Source organism: Pongo pygmaeus, chromosome 7, assembly GCF_028885625.2.
Source record: "Pongo pygmaeus isolate AG05252 chromosome 7, NHGRI_mPonPyg2-v2.0_pri, whole genome shotgun sequence".
NCBI lineage: Eukaryota > Metazoa > Chordata > Mammalia > Primates > Hominidae > Pongo > Pongo pygmaeus.
In genome coordinates this window covers 130,898,083-130,914,687 of record NC_072380.2, presented here as the reverse complement: position 1 = coordinate 130,914,687, position 16,605 = coordinate 130,898,083, and the positions used below count along the sequence as shown (strand labels likewise).

The window sequence follows — 16,605 nt, the reverse complement described above, 5'->3', positions numbered from 1 at the left end:
GGAATCAGAGTCAGTTTCTGAGAGGTTTTTCAGGCTCATAGTGTAATAGACTAGAAGCTTTACTTCTAGAGGAAGAGTAAGTGAGCAAATACGATGTCCTTTTTTTTCCCCAAGTGCTGAGGAAAAGGAGAGAGAGAGTTTGCACACAAGGGCATTCTTTTTCTCTCACTTTCTCAATGTGTGTGTTGGTTGGGACCTTCACTCATCACGAGAACACTTCAAAACTCCCCAGAGAAAGATGACCATCCAAGCAATGAGGACTGCAAAGCCAGGCAGCAGAACTACTCCTCTGATAGTATCAGGAGCCAGTTACATTTTAATAGAAACAATAACACCAAGGGGTGAGAGGGTGGGGGTGAAGGCCAAGGCCTTCCTATCCCATCTAGGTATTCGTCTAAAAACGTTGCCATGGGGCCTTGAGACCTTGTATTTCTTGCTTAACATTTCTGGAATTAACAGGCCCCTGATATTTCATAGTCAGATCAAAGATCATAGCTTAGCCTAAAGGCCATAGCCTGTCTCGGATCACTCACCCCTCCAAGTCTGGCTTTCTGCATTTGTGGAGTAAAGGTCATGGTACCTACCTACTTTGGTTGCTGCAAAGTGAACACAGGTTCTTAGCATGACGCTAAGCACCTAGGAAGTACTTGGTGAATGATAGTGCTAACTGTTATGGTCATTGTGTTATCTGTAGACTCCGCTTCTCAAGGTTCTTCATAAAAACAGAACTAATAAGATGCATAAATATGTATAGAGAGATGTATCATAAGGAATTGGCTTATTCAATTGTGAAGGTGGAGAAGTCCCAAGATTTGCAAACTGGAGATCCAGGAGAGCCAACAGTATGGTTCCAGTCTGAATCTGAGTCCAAAGGCAGGAGATGGCAGTCAGGCAGAAAGAGTGAATTATCGCTTACCCAGCCTATTCTCTTCAGGCCTTCGATGGATTGAGTGGGGTCCACTTGTATTAGGAAGGGCTATCTGCTTTACAAAGTCTACCAATTCAAATGTTCATCTCATCTACAAATACCTTTTTAGACAAACCCAGAATAATGTTTAACCAAATATCTGGACACCCAGTGGCCCAATCAAGTTTACACATAAAATTAACCATCACAGACTTATTGTTTACTAAGGATAATGGGAAGTTACCAGTTAATATATATGCATCTCTGTTTTATTATATTTAACACAAGTTCTTTGTCATCCTGATACCAATCTCATTGGAGATTCTTTTATTATTTTTTTTCTTTTTTTTTTTTTTTGAGACGGAGTCTTGCTCTGTCGCCTAGGCTGGAGTGCAGTGACGCAATCTCGGCTCACTGCAAGCCCCGCCTACCAGGTTCACACCATTCTCCTGCCTCAGCCTCCCGAGTAGCTGGGACTACAGGCGCCAGCCACCACGCCTGGCTAATTTTTTGTATTTTTAGTGGAGATGGGGTTTCACCATGTTAGCCAGGATGGTCTTGATCTCCTGACCTCGTGATCTGCCCAGCTTGGCCTCCCAAAGTACTCGGATTACAGGCATGAGCCACCATGTCCGGCCTCTTTGGAGATTCTGACCTTCATCTTCATGCAGTCAGACGGTTGATTCCTTAATCATGCTCTCAGTGGGCAACTCTCCCTCCCGATCCCGCTTCCCTTCGTCAAACTCTTGTGGGGCAGAGAGCGGCAGACATGGGACCAGTGCTGCTGAGAATACATACGATTTCTCCCACCATAGACTAGAAGCAAAGTTTAGCTTTATGGCCACATAAATCCTCCTTTGTCCTTCTTTTATCTTTTACCTCTCCCATACATATTAATTAATTAATTAATTAAGCATACCTCTCTAAATCATCCAATCTTGATTCTTATAATGGTAATGCCTGTAAGGGTTCTAAAAGTTAGAAATGATTTAATATTAGAGGTTTTGATTACATTGAATATAAAATCACATAAAATGAGCAAATGATGAGAAGAAGAGGGGAGTGAGGTTTGAAATTAGCCTTATTTCCTGTACATACACAAGGCACACTTATGTTGGTTTTTATCTTGGCCTATTTTGGGAGTGATATATTTGGCTCACAACCAGGAGTAGAAAATAGAAACAAACAAACAAAAAAAAAACAGGATGAGTTCATGTCCTTTGTAGGGACATGGATGAAGCTGGAAACCATCATTCTCAGCAAACTATCGCCAAGGACAAAAAAACCAAACACCGCATGTGCTCACTCATAGGTGGGAATTGAACAATGAGAACACTTGGATACAGGAAGGGGAGCATCACACACCGGGGCCTGTCGTGGGGTGGGGGGATGGGGGAGGGATAGCATTAGGAGATATACCTAATGTAAATGAAGAGTTAATGGGTGCAGCACACCAACATAGCACATGTATACATATATAACAAACCTGCACGTTGTGCACATGTACCCTAGAACTTAAAGTATAATAATAAAAAAAGAATAAAAAAAAAAGAAAACAAAATAGAAACAAGGACCTGTATCTTCCAAACCAACCTCAGTACCACTGACATTTTGAGCCAGATAATATTCTGTTGTGAGGGCTGTCCTATACATTCTAAAATGTTCAGCAGTTTAATGGGTTTCTACCCATTAGATGCCAGTAGTACCTGCCTCTCCCCCGACACACACACACACACACACACACACACATACACACACACAAGTTGTTACCACCAGTGTCTCCAGACATTGCCAGTTGTGCTGTAGGGGGCAAAATTATCCCCAGTTGAGAACCACTGCTCTAAACATAGGAAAGATCTTAGACTGTTAAAATAAAAATGTGCTGGCTTTCTCTAGGTCAAACCTCTCATTTGTGGCACTCCATGTATAGGATTCATGTTTGATGAGAATTCTTTTATGCAAACACAGTTACTTGATTTCTCTCCTCCATTCTTGTTGGAGAATTTCTTTTCCCAACAAACATTTCTTATTGTGTCAGAAAAGCACTGTGGTGAGAACAGATCTGGGTTCTAGTCTCAGCTCTATGCATTCTAGCACTGTGGCTGTGACAGCTAACGACCCTGCTGTCATTTTCTCTGTGTGAATTACAGGAATAATGAATCCAAACCTCAAAAATGGCAGTACAGATTCAATGAGTAACTGCCTATAAAACCTTTGTAGGCATATTGTAGTTGTTCCATAAATGTGAGCTCTGCTTATTGGCTATTCTGCAGGGGCAACCATGGATCTCACTTTTTTGGAATGTGCATTTCACACCAGATATAAATTGTCCACATTGAAGTTGCAGTTCAGACACACCTCCAAAGGCCTTGAACTCATTACATGAAAGACACTTTCAGATAGAAGATATGGACCCTTCTTTCTGAAGGGAAGACACTAAACAGCCCTTTTAAAGGATGAAGTCTTATTTCCCCCTTGGGCCCATGAGATGTGGGGCTGCCTGGATATAATATCTTTTCTTCTTCTCCACACACAACAATCCTTCAGCCCTGTGCTGCTGGAGTTAGGAAAGGTGGGGCGGGACATAATCCATCCCAGATCTGTTATTGAACCTTTTGCCAAGCTGGCCACTGCCTCCTGGGCCAGTCACTTCCTGCCTTTGAAGTGTTTCAGACTCCCTTTCTCATGGAACTGTCTGTTAAGGGCTGCGCTAATCTGGGAGAGCAGGAGCCAGAGTGTGCCCAAAGTGGCCTTGGCAAGCCGGAAGACAGTTATCTGCCTCCTGGGCGTTGCAAAGGCTTGACTTCTGGGTATTTTGTTTCTTTTCCTGGCCCCCAGCTATAGCATTAGAAATTGACATTTAGCATTAAAACACTGATATTTAGCATTAGAGCTTTGACTTTGATTTCTCAAAGGAATTTTAGGAATTCATGATAGTAATGATAATAAAACAATAGCAGCTATCACTTAGTTATTTACTATTTACTAAACACCATGCAAAATGCTTTTCCTATGAGCCCTTTTTAACATCACAGCAGCCTAGTGAGGCAGGAATTATGACTGCTCTTCTAAAGGTGAAGAAAATGAGATTGGGAAAAATTCATGTGTTCAACATCACATAGCTAGGAAGTAGTGAGCCTAGGATGTGAACCCATATCTGCCAGAGCCCATGCTCCTGACCACTGGACTCCAGTGCTTCCTTCCTCATCCCAGACTCTGAAGCCATAGGGCTAAATATGATGATTGATTCCAAAAATTCTTGATTCCAATAATTCCAAGAATGTCTAAACTATGAATAGTAATGATGGCCCATCAAAAAAGGTTTGAAGAAAAGCCTTTTACTATTTGTTAGCTGCAAAATCCATACATGGACAGCCCCCAGGATGCACATCTTCTTTGAGTAAGTAGTTGATAAAGCAGAGAAAGAAACCAGAGCAATCCCACTCTCCACATGCAGACCAGGATTGAATCTCATGCAACATTAGTTACTGAATTAAACAGAGAAACAAAGATTCTCCTCCAACATCATTCCTTTCTTTATTAACTTTACAACTATTTAATAAGCACTTTCTGTGTACCTGACACTGCACATTGCATTAGGAGAATACACAACAATAAGACATGGCATCACCCACAAAAAAATTAGGAGGAACGATGGATACATTAAACTGAAGTGTTCATTGTGGGTTTGTTGGTAAAAATTTGAGATGCCACACTCACACACAGGAGACAGTTGTTAGCTGTGTCTAGAAGGAAAGAATACTTCATAAAGGATGTGATGCTCTAGGTGGTTGTGAAAGAGGGAGAGGTTGGTGTTCACTAATGCTAGAGGGTATGTAAAGAAGACACCCTGGGCAAAAAGAAAGGATCAGCAAGACCAGGAACAACCCCACACACATGCAGAGCCAGAAGGAGGCTGGGATAGCTGAAGCACAGGGGATGGAGCCCAAAGAGCATTCTATATCAAAGACCACACGTTTCCCCCTTTTCAGAGCCAGGGCTGTCTAATGCAAACTGCCATTTTGCATTTTGACCTCATGTAGATTTATATATCCGAAGACAAGATTCCTGTTGCAGATAAGTCTCTAGCAAAATGATGATGGCAGAACCCATCACTATACAGATGTGATAGAAAGATTAAGGTTCAAGGGTCCAGGTGTGTGTAGCCGAGTGTAGTGGTGCACACCACGCCTGTGGTCCCAGCAAGGCTGAGAAGTGAGGGGATCACTTGAGCCTGGGAGGTCAAGGCTACAATGAGCCGTGATGGTGCCACTGCACCCCAGCCTGGTCGACGAGAGCTAGACCCTGTTTCCAAAAAATAATAATAGGAAGAAGAAAGACTAAGGTTCAAGGCCTACTTTCACTATGTGTCTTACACATACAGCCTGAGTAAATGGGGACCTCTTGTCCTCACATAAAGCCCATCTCAGCATGGTGACCCATTCAAAAGGAACACAATACTAACTGCAAAAACAGCAAAGAGCAATGAAGGATCACTGACTACCATGGAAAGATTTCAAAGATGACACTCCTCTGCCATAGCACACTCTTTTCTTTGGCCATCCCTTTTCTCAATGCCCCACTCATTATGGCCACCACTGTCCCAAACCTATGTCACCCTCTAAACCTTCAACTTGTCTCTCTGTGGCTTCTAGTTCTATTTATATTCATGTCTTGCAGGAGTATCTTGTTGCTCTAATATAAATTCATTTTAGCCTCTGAAATTTTTTTTTTTTTTTTTTTTTTTTGGTGCTCTAATAGGGCCCTTCATCGTGCTGATTGGGCTTGTGGATAAACACGGAAGCCTACTCAGAAGATGGGATGGGAAAGGCTCAGAATATTTCTATGTTCCTCCCTATCACTCCTGTATGTCACTAGAGGGGGACACACCTAAATCTGGTGTATTGGTTTGTTGTCGTGCTGCTGATAAAGACACACGAGACTGGGTAAATTATAAAGAAAAAGAGGTTTAATGGACTCACAGTTCCACGTGGCTGGGGAGGCCTCACAATCACAGCAGAAAGTGAAAGTCACATCTTACATGGGGGCAGGCAAGAAAGAATGAGAGCCAAGGAAAAGGGGAAACCCCTTATAAAATCATCATATCTCATGAGACTTATTCACTACCACGAGAACAATATGGGGGAACCGCCCCCATGATTCAATTATCTCCTACCGGGTTCTCCCCACAACACGTGGGAATTATGGGAGCTGCAGTTCAAGATAAGATTTGGGTGGGGACACAGCCAAACCATATCATTTGGATATAGCTTTGATCCTTACTAGCTGTGTGACCTTGGGTTAATAATACTTCTGGGCTTCAATTTCCTAATCTATAAAATGGGAATTAGTCTACATATCCTGAGAAGAGGATTGGGCAACCATAAGGGAAAGCACTCTAAAGTATACTGCACTCTGCTTACATCCATGGTTATAAGTGCTTTTTTAATATCCTAAGATTAGACATATCTGCTTTCTCTCAGCTACTTGAGACCATTGTAGGAAACATGGTTATTTAAAGAAGCAGTAACTATGATAAACCTAGTTATCAACTCATGACTCAGGTTCCAAAGTATAATAATTAATTAGGGCTTACTCTTTATTATCATTATTCTTTTCTTAAATTGTATTTTATAGGTTATTCATTATTTTCCAAGGTCACACATTTTCTGGATCTAATTTTAGCCAAGTCTCAAGGTTGGCACACTGTGTCAAGTTCCTAGAAATCAATGTTGTTCTTTCAGGCTGTACTGCCCTCCTTGCAGGTCGACCTGGACAGGATTTTACCCACATTGGTGTTTATCCCCCTTTCAAAATACTGAAGTGTTTCTCTTAATGAAATTACGAAGTATTTATTTTCAAGGTAGTATTAGTGAGTGAAAACAATCATGATGCTTTGGTTAGTCATGGGGCAATCCTGCAACCCTGTGAGCCTAATTTTTGTTGTTGTTTTGCAAAATATTATGATGACAGTAATAAAAATTCTAGGGCCTTCATTTTTACATACAGTTCTTTTCTATGCATACATGTAAGCTTTATATTGTAGTATATCATAACTGTTTCCATGTTGCTACATAATCATAATCATCATAATTAGTATTATTTTAATGGCCATGTAATTATCCATCTTGTTAATGTACCATAATTTACTTAACCTAAATCTTCAAAAATAAGAGAGTGGTTGCTTCCAATTTTTCCGCTATGATAAATAACCTCTAGTTTACCTATTTGTGCATATAGCTTCTTTCATTTTTTTTAGATTATTTCCTTAGGATATACTCCTAGGAATGGAATTACTACATTTAGAAATATGCATTTTTTATAATTTTTGAATAAATTGACATTATTTTTCCAGTTGACAATGCCATCAACAATAATTAGTATTCTGCTTTCAATAATACAACCTATCAGAAGTATTATTATTTGATATTTAATACACTTACGTAGTACCTTTTATTTTTTCATTTTCTCAAAAATAGCAAGTGTTAATCAAACACTTGCTTACAAATTGTGCATTCTGTCATGTTTTGAAAAGCCAGTTAGTTAGATTTGAGAGCCAGGTTTGAAAACTGAGGTAGATTTTTTTTTCTTTTGCATCAAGAATGCCTGCTGTGCTTCTCTCCCATTGTCTGATAGTTTTGTGTATTAGAAACTAATACTGATATTTTTCTGAGCAAAACATTCCATTGTACTCATATAATAATTCTTGAAGACCCATGTATAAGGAACTGTAGGGAGTACCCAAATAAAATAACAGGAACTTTAGACAATTTAAATTAGAAAACTCAGGAAAATACATTAATATTTTTATACTAGCACTCCCAAGCCCAAAAGCAGGGTTGCAATTCAATTAGTTTAATCTCTGGTCCAATTTTAATGACTTTCTCTATCTAGTCTCTAACCTTCCTAGCTAATCTGACTTCGCAAACTCAAGAGCTCCAGCTCTTCCAATATTGCTTCCAATATTTTTTTTCTAGATTTCATCCCAAGAAATCTTTCTGATAAATGAAACCCCCATCTCTCTCCCACAATAAAATGCTTCACACCATCCCCAATCTTACCTTGCGCCAGACCAAGCAAATGCATGAACCTTCATAATACATGAAATAGTTTCCCAAACTGCAGCCCCGTCATAGGGCTGGATGCCAATTCCAGAGATCTGGTTTTGCCCTCCCTTCTGGGCAGTTTCACCTATTTCTCAGTTGGGTGTCTTCCATGCCTTACCAAATGGTAGAAAAAAAAATTTCATGAATATAAGCCACTGTAAATCCATCCTGGCATTGAGTAACCATTATTCTGACTAGAGCTTTCTCTTTGGCCTAAGGGTGTTAGGGTTTGTTTGAATAAGATGATTGCTACATATCGGTGCCTGGAAACATAAAGGAAAGAACTTACCATATTTCCCCCTTTTTCTTCTTGCAGCATCATCCGAGGGTTCTCCATAAACACGGTTAGCCTTCCAAGCTGCTGTCCTGCCAGTTGATATGAACATGGCCTGTTCCTCACAGAAAGACTAACCCATAGCACTGCCGGAAGATATCCTTGGATCATGGACAGATTAACTGGATTAACTGAAGAAAAACACCCATTCAGTCAAGATTATGGGCTTTGGAAAAATCTTACTTTGCTGTGGATTTAAAATGAGGTGCATAATATAATGCCAACTCATTCCAAGTGGTCATTGGCAGACCATTAGCTGGAAAATTGCTTCCAGTTTTCATCACTGTGCATAACTCAAGTTCCCTTTGGGGAACTGTCTGTGCCCTTCACTAGAAGTCCTGTTTTAGCATGGCAACTACTGGATTATTTTATTATGTGTGCAGATGGCATGATGTTTTAGAAAAAAAAAATTACAGCAGTTCTGCAATCTCAGTGGAAGTGTTCACAATATTATGCCCTGGTAGGAATGTAAACATGTCTCGATTATGTTAGTTATGATGTCTAAAGGTATACTGTCCAACTCTTAAGCACTTTATATGAGAACACTACACCAAGATGAATCAGCACGTTCAGCACATGTGAGAAATCAAGTATTTTCTTTTTACTTTTATAAATCTTGGTGGGTTTTTTTTTTTCTGGCTCAGACTGTCCAAGACAAACTCCACTACTAGCATATCCCGAGTTGTTTGTGGTAGGTTGATGTAAATATGGCCACAATACTGTTAGACTTCACCTCCAGATACTTTATTGAACAACTGGTTTACTTCTAGCACCAAAGGGAAGCAGAGGGGGTCTAGTGATGGTGATATCTTAGCTTGCTTCTTTGTTCACAGGCACAATTGACCACATGAACATACAGGTACTCAAATACAGGAGGCTTCTATCTGGCTAATGTAGATACTCCTTTATTCTGTAGAAGAGTTCCTCCAAGGGAAAAAAAGGGGATGGTATTCTTTTAATCAAAGACCATGGTGGATGGATGGTAAGGGCAACAGAATGCAATTCTTTTGTGTGGTCTGACTGTAACACTTCAGAAAAAAATTCCAAGTCAAGTTGAAATCGCCATTCTCTCTTGAGAGAAACATCAAGTGACCCCACTATGTGCCTAGAGAAGGAAAAGGGTCAAGTCCTATACTAGGTTCCTTACTTAGTGTAGAATCTACTAGTCCCTTGTTAATCCTTTCTGGGATTATACCTGTGACTAATTTTTTTTTTTTTTTTAACTATGTCTTACGACAAAGCACAGTCCTGGGAAACCAGTCAACTTAATTATTGCTTGTCTTTGAGCATTAGAGACATGTTCATATTGACTTGCTACATAACACTGTAGCATGTTTTTTCCTGAAACTATCAAGTTTGTTGAATGGAAAGCTCAGCAAAGTATGTTCTGTGTGCCCACTGTCCCAGCCTGGGACTGACGGGCATCAGAGGCTTTGCTTTAAAATATGGGTAACCAGTTCTGGAAGACTTCCAATACAAGCAAGCTTGGTGTTTTAGGGTGTCTCCAGATACATAAGCATTGTCTGCCTCCGCTCAGGGTCTCAGGAAATACACAGCCCATTGGAAACCACCCCTGCCTGAGATTTGGAAACCTGACAGGGAAAGGGAGGAAGGTCCAAATGAGTCAGCAGCAGGATGACTCACCACAAGCCTGGCAGGCTGCAGAGCCAGAGAAGGGGGCTTCCAACAAGGAACTCAGAGAAGTTGCAGTCACCACCAAGATCTGGCCCTTCGGCAGGTCAGCACCAGGACTGCCAGGCCCTCTCCAGCCGTAATTCTCTTCATATCTATAATTAGGAGGCCAAACTCCAGCTGCCAACACCCTTGGACACAATATTCCAGTCTCCACTGCCCATCTCATGTGGTTCAGTTCTAATAGCAGGTCTTCTTCCTTTCATTCCTTCCTTTATTCAGCAAGCATTTGTTGAGCATCTACTATGTGCCAAGCATTGCGCTTGGGCAACAACAGTCCACAAAGCAGACTCCCCACCTGCCCTTATGAAACTGTATCTCCTCCTCCCAAACATTATCACCACCCCACCATTTCCACAATGAAAACTTAATTCAGACAGCATTCTCCATTCTGCCAGAGTAACCTAGGAAGACGAACATGGCAGCAGACGGATCCTCAGGGAGCAGGCAGCAGAGTGAGACATGGTAAACCACATCAGGCCACATATTTGCACCTTTCAGATACAGCCAACTCTTCCAGGGCCCAGACTGAGCTGGTTGGAGCTCCCCAAAGCAGCATTCAGTTGCTTTTCCTTGATATCCTCCCTGCCCACCTATGTTCCCTTTCTTTATATAGGCACAACCATTCACCACTACGCTGGATTATCTAACACTCTAATTCTATAGCTAATCCAGGGGACACACAGTTGAGTCTGATGAAGCCTAAGAACTGCCACGTGCTGAGATATTGTAATTGCGAATTAAGATTTAGCCAAGGACATTGTGAGATTACTGCTGACTCTCTTGGAAAACTGGACATGCTTTGTAGTGCAAATGTTCACTAAATGATGGTGGTTCATTGTTACTCACTTTGGCCTTTGCAAAATATTCTGAACAATTCAATAAGTAGAGTTTCCTAGTTTGTTTGTTTGTTTTTTTTAAGTCAAAGGAATGCTGTGAAATTACTGAAAGATGATGGGTGAAGAGGGACCTAGGAGAAGGCAAAATGAAGACCATTAAAGAGCCCCATTGAAGACTGTATCTCTAAAATGCCTTAATGCCTGGCACATATTCCATATTTGCATATGAACTACTACTCTTTTCCAAACTGTCAACTTCTGTTTGAAATAATTGTGGGGGATAGTTTTGGAAACATGGTGGCATAAAATCCAAGCAGTCAAGAGCTAAACCAGCAAAAAAGAGGAATGACTTCATTCGCAGGCTTTGGCTTCTTTATTACGTGGTGGTCCTCTGTGATCTCCCATGGTTACCTTCAACTGTGCTGTATTTTCTTCCCAAGATGCATGTATGGAATGTTACCTCCTAGAAATCCAGAAATGGCTGTGGTGAGTTTTGTTTGGTAGGAAGCAAGAGGTGGGGAAGTAAAGGATACATATTTTTATGTCTAAGGAGTGTAAACTGTTGATGCTTGACTTTTCCTTTTACCTACACCTGTGCTACACCTTTATTAAAAGGCTGACACCCAGACTTGTGCAGGAAAGGCACTCTTGGGAATGAACAGAAATGAATAATTATGAGACTTTCCATGGTGCCAACGGGATTCGCTTATTTCCACTCCAGAACTGAATATGCAGAGCATTGCCAGTCCTGCTAGTGTGAAAAGCAAATCACTTCAATAGTTTGAGACGTACCTAGGGGAAGAGAGATCCTATCAACTTTCTTTGCGGGTAGTAGCGTACCTTCAAATCCCTGCTCAGGCTCTGTGAGGTGTGCACCCGCAGATTTCACTTCTACCTCCGGAATCCTGGCAGACAAGCCAGGAATCTCTCCAGAGTCACTTCGCAGTTGCTCAGAAAGAGGCTAACGGTCCTTAGTCCTGAGGAAATTCTGCCATTTTTAACATTCAAGGAGAAAAGGCGTATCAGCTGTACGTGAGAATATCAACTAAGGATAAAAACCTCTAATGGATCCCCCTTGTTACTTGCAAATGCTTTCTTTGTCTGCAAATGTCACATAATTGATTTTGGATAGGAACAACAAAAGTCTCAAGGAAGTGAAGTTTTTAATACCCCCCTTAGCACTTTACTTTCACCAAAACCTCCTCTTTCTAGTACATTAGCAGTTTTGTTCTTTGTGATGTTTTCCTCTACATTCTTTAGAATCATTTTGTTACTTGACAACTAGACTTGTCAATCGTCTTAGACTCTTTTTAAAAATCTAATCTTTGAAAATGACACAAATTCCTTTATTGCTTTAAGGCTGTTTTTATTCACCCCTCCCACAGCCCCCTCCACTGCACTTTTTTGTTTTTTGCGGGGATTTTTTTTTTCATCTCTCTTTCTTTTAACATCATGCTGTGGGTAGTTTTAAAGAATTCTATAAAGAACTCAACAAAAAGTGTATTCGTTACCTTTTTTCCCAGTCCTAATATTTCTTCTTAAGCTTGTTCTTGGTGAAAACGTCTTGCCCAAAAAGCAGTGAGGTAGGGATTAATAACGCTGACCAGTCATCTGGAAGATTAATTAATCCCAGTGCAGTCCTGAGATCATGAAGGAGGACAGGCCAGGAGATGTTTCTACTCTGGGCACCACTAAGGACTCTATTTCAAAGGCAGATCCTGCTCCTTAGTCTTTTTAGATCTGAATCTAATCCTGAATCCAGAAAATTATCCTATGAATTCTGGTTTATCAACGCACATGATTCCTGGCACCACTGCATAGCTTCAAGGTAAAAGAGAGCCCTGTTTCCATTATTTTGCTATGGTGGCTTTTGGGAAGAGAGAGAGCATTCTTTTGAAAGTGGGAAACTTGAGGAAAAGTTGGCCAAGTGCACAGGAAAGTTCTACCACACCTTAATATAAAGAACAAAATAGATGCTTCTCATTTGGGGAAAGTAGCTAAAAGGACAGTAACAGTACTGATGGCCTTCTGGCCATCACCTTAGCTCCACAGGGAAAATTCTGGGTGAGAGCAAGCACTGTTTCTAAAATCTAAGTTTTTTAAGGTGAAATTTACCAGCAACAAATGTAAAAGAGAACTGCCATCAGGCATAGGGCTAGTTTTATACTTCCTGCCTAACAGCAAAATGACTGAGACATGACTTCCATGGAACAGCAGAAAATGGATGCCAAAGATATCATAAAACTGAAGTTCAATTTGCCACATAAGGCTATTTAAAAACCCTGATGCACTCCAAGCATTCTTCCTTCAGAGCTTTCCTCCTACAATTATATCAAGCACAAGAAGGCACCAACAGCATATACTTAATGTAATGTAAAAGTAACCATACGACGTGTGTTGAATTACCATTGGCTGGTTGACATAATATTAATAAGTGTCATATATATTTAGACATAATTTCTGATCATACAAAATTCTTTTCATAATTTCATATTCTTTTCCATTTTCATAAATTCTTTTCAATTTTCATAAATTGGAGCCAATGATTTGGGAGGTTTTTGTTTGTTTGTTTGTTTAGTTATTTGTTGCGTTGTTGTTTTCCAAACCTCAGATATTTTGAGGAGCCTTAGAAAGGCTCTTAAGCCCAGGCCTTTTTGCCTCATGTGCAGAGTATTAATAACAGCCCTACTAATGTGAACCTCAAGGAAGGAGGCTATTAAATTAATCCAACACTGGGGATACTAATACCTCAAACAATTAAAACACTGAAGACTCTGCTGGTTGCCTTCCACATTGTTTATAGCCTTTTTAAATTCAGTCATTTGGATCAAGAGAAATAAATGGTTGGTTTCATATGGCTTTTGCCACATTAGCACAGCCACAGCTACCAAATGTGGAAGTCTAGACTGAGTGGATGCATGATAGCAAACAGATCTGTAATATGATTGCATTTAATCACCGCCACCACCCAAATTCTGTAAAAATATATTCAAATATGTAATGCTAAAAAAAATTCAAAACAGGAGACTCTTACTAGATCATGCTTTCACTTAGGGTAGGATAACTGATCTTGAAGATAACCTCGTAGAAAAATTTGCTGGCTGAAATGCCCCAGGCACCTCAGGGTTGGTCCTGTCCTATTCCACAAACTGATCATGGTCTTCTCCCATCTCCTCAGAGGAGTTAGCCTGGCCTCTAAAATAGCACAAATGCCATGAAATTATCTTTCTAAGCTCTATAGAGACTTCCTATCTAAGTATAATTCCAAAAATATGATTTGAGTTTGAGCATACCTGTGGTCCTTGATTCTATGATCCCTAAATCAGTTCTACTTTTCTCTCTCTCTCTCTCTCTCTCTCTCTCCTATATATATATATATATATGTATATATAAAATCTCCAGTATTTTTTTTTCAACCACAATTAAGTGCATTTAGCGTGTTAACATTGGGAACTGCCTACTGGCTCTATGTCTACTTTTGACAATGCCTATGTCCAGATACCATACAGTGCATTTGAGAGAGGACCAAGGTTATGTTTTCCCACATACCAGCTGCTGCAGAGGTTTCGAAGTACCTGACCCAGTTCTTTTTCACATCAAAAAGGCCTTCGGTTGCAGATGGAAACCTTAAAGATGAATGTAGAGTGGGGGAGGAAATTCATGTTTGAATGCTTAAACACTTGTCTTTTTTAGTTTTATTCAATTCCCACCTCAGATCACCAGAAAGGGAGGCCTCTTTGGTGGGTGTTGGCCCTCACTGGGGGTAAAAGGGGTTCTATTTGCTTAAACTCATGCTCGTAGGCAATTTTAGGGCTCTCTGGGGCTCTGAATGGTTTCTCCACCACCACCTTTCTTCCACCAATAGAAAGATGCTGTCCTTACAAGGCCATGTCTGAGAAGACCATGGTTTAACTCGTAAAAGAAGCTCACATTGCAGAGAGCTGAATAATACCAGGCTCTTGACTTTCTACTGTGTGTTGCAGTCATGATTGGGACAGAAGGAACCAGTCTGCTGAAAAGTCAAGCCAGCACAAATATTTGGAAACTAATTCCACTGAAACTCTTGTATCATTAAATCATACTATTGTAGTTTCAGTTAATGTAATTAATATCATAGGCACTAAATTAAATAGCTTTGCACAAAATTTTAGAAAAGATCAAACTTGTAACAAAATTTAATATTAACAGTAAAAAGCACCTGAGAAAAGAAAATATCGATCTGTTGTGGTTTATATACTTGAGTTATTCTTAGAACTTTGTGGAGATTGACACTGCTCTGATAAAAAGGAAGAAAATGTTTTGAATTCAAGAATGCTAGACTAATAGAAATAGCCCAGTCTCTCTGGGCCACTGCCCTTCAGTATGGGGTGCTCTCTGTCCCTCCTTAGCAGATGGGGTTGTTTGGAGGCTAAAATGAGCTAAGGGAAGAAGCTATCCTGTGCCTCCAATATCCCTTATGTGTAATTAGAGTGCTGATCTGGGCTGCAGGCTTTATTCAATGATTCCTTTCCCTTACTTGAGGCTTTCTCTGTGGAGCTGTTATTTCTGAGCCTCCATTCTGGGATTTACGAAGGAAACAGAATGATGAAGAAGTAACAATCAGCATTTTACACACACGTGCACACACACACACACACACTTTTTCTAATATATGAGGCTAGTCTGCAGAGTCCACAGCCCAGGCATCCATTTATTTCCACTTCTTCACCTCCCAAAGATTTAGAGCTCCATGATCTACCAAGGTGAAGACTGCCAATCCCAAGTTGGAGAAGACCCATCAGAGTGTGGAGGTGCCAGACTGAGAGGCACAGGAAGCAGACAGCCACATCAAACTTTTTTGATGAACTACTGCAAATTGGTGTTTGTTCTAGGAAAGAAAGAGGAAGAAAAATTACACAATGTGAATTGAACATAAGAGCAGTGCTCTTTGTAGAGTATGAGAAGGGAGGATGGGGGAGAATCTGATTAAAAAAATGATTCATTCCTTCACAGACACTAACAAACATGGCTAAAAAGCACATGTCAGAACACAGAAGCCTAGGTAGATGGTTGACATTTTTATAACTTCCTTAAGTGAGTAGTTAAACCAGCAGTCTTAATTCTGTTGGTCTCCCAAGAGTGTTTAATTACATAAGTATTACCTGTATTCATTTCCCACAACTGTTGGGTTTTTCTTTCTTTCTTTCTTTCTTTTTTTTTCCTCTATGCATCCTAGAAAAACTCCCAGGACTAGACTTAGGAAGAGGCAATCAAGTTATGTGGTAAAACAAGAGTGCCTTTTCTGTTGGATATCCACTTTAGTTTCCTGGCTTCCAGGGCATAAGATGTTTAGAAACTTTTTTTCTCTAAACCTAAGAATTATTGTGTACCACAGTTTCGAACCACTGATTTCCATATCTTCAGCAGCTATCAACTCGCCAATTCCCTTTGGGTCTCCTTTGTATATTCTTGTTTTTCCTTCTGTTTCCAGTTGTCCTCAAAAAGAGTTGAGGGGGGCATGACTCTTATAAAATGGATAAAAATGAAACTGTACAGATGTTTGCCCCCCTTCTATCTGTGAGCATGATCTCTATCAGGCTGGAAAATCTGCTTTATCATTTTGTATATTTGACTATTTTGTATTCAGCATTACTTGACTCCTTATGTGCATGGCAATGTATTAAAATGTGGGATTTCTATTACCGTGTAAAGGTGTTTTGATTCTGATTTTCAACATATATCCTTGGA

General features: G+C 40.3%; 1 protein-coding gene across 3 annotated transcripts in view; it reads left to right on the top strand.

The window, feature by feature from the left end:
• SAMD12 (sterile alpha motif domain containing 12) overlaps window positions 1-16,605 on the top strand; it is a 515,818-nt gene that overhangs the window by 440,435 nt on the left and 58,778 nt on the right. For 2 of the 3 annotated variants that reach the window (XM_054497449.2, XM_054497451.2), the window contains exon 5: window positions 8,330-16,556. The exons of the other annotated variant lie outside the window; for it this stretch is intronic. In XM_054497449.2, the coding sequence (XP_054353424.1) occupies window positions 8,330-8,352 (23 nt within the window). In that variant the 3' untranslated portion in view covers window positions 8,353-16,556. Of the gene's footprint in view, window positions 1-8,329; window positions 16,557-16,605 lie in introns of those variants that run through there. 3 annotated transcript variants of the gene reach the window in all.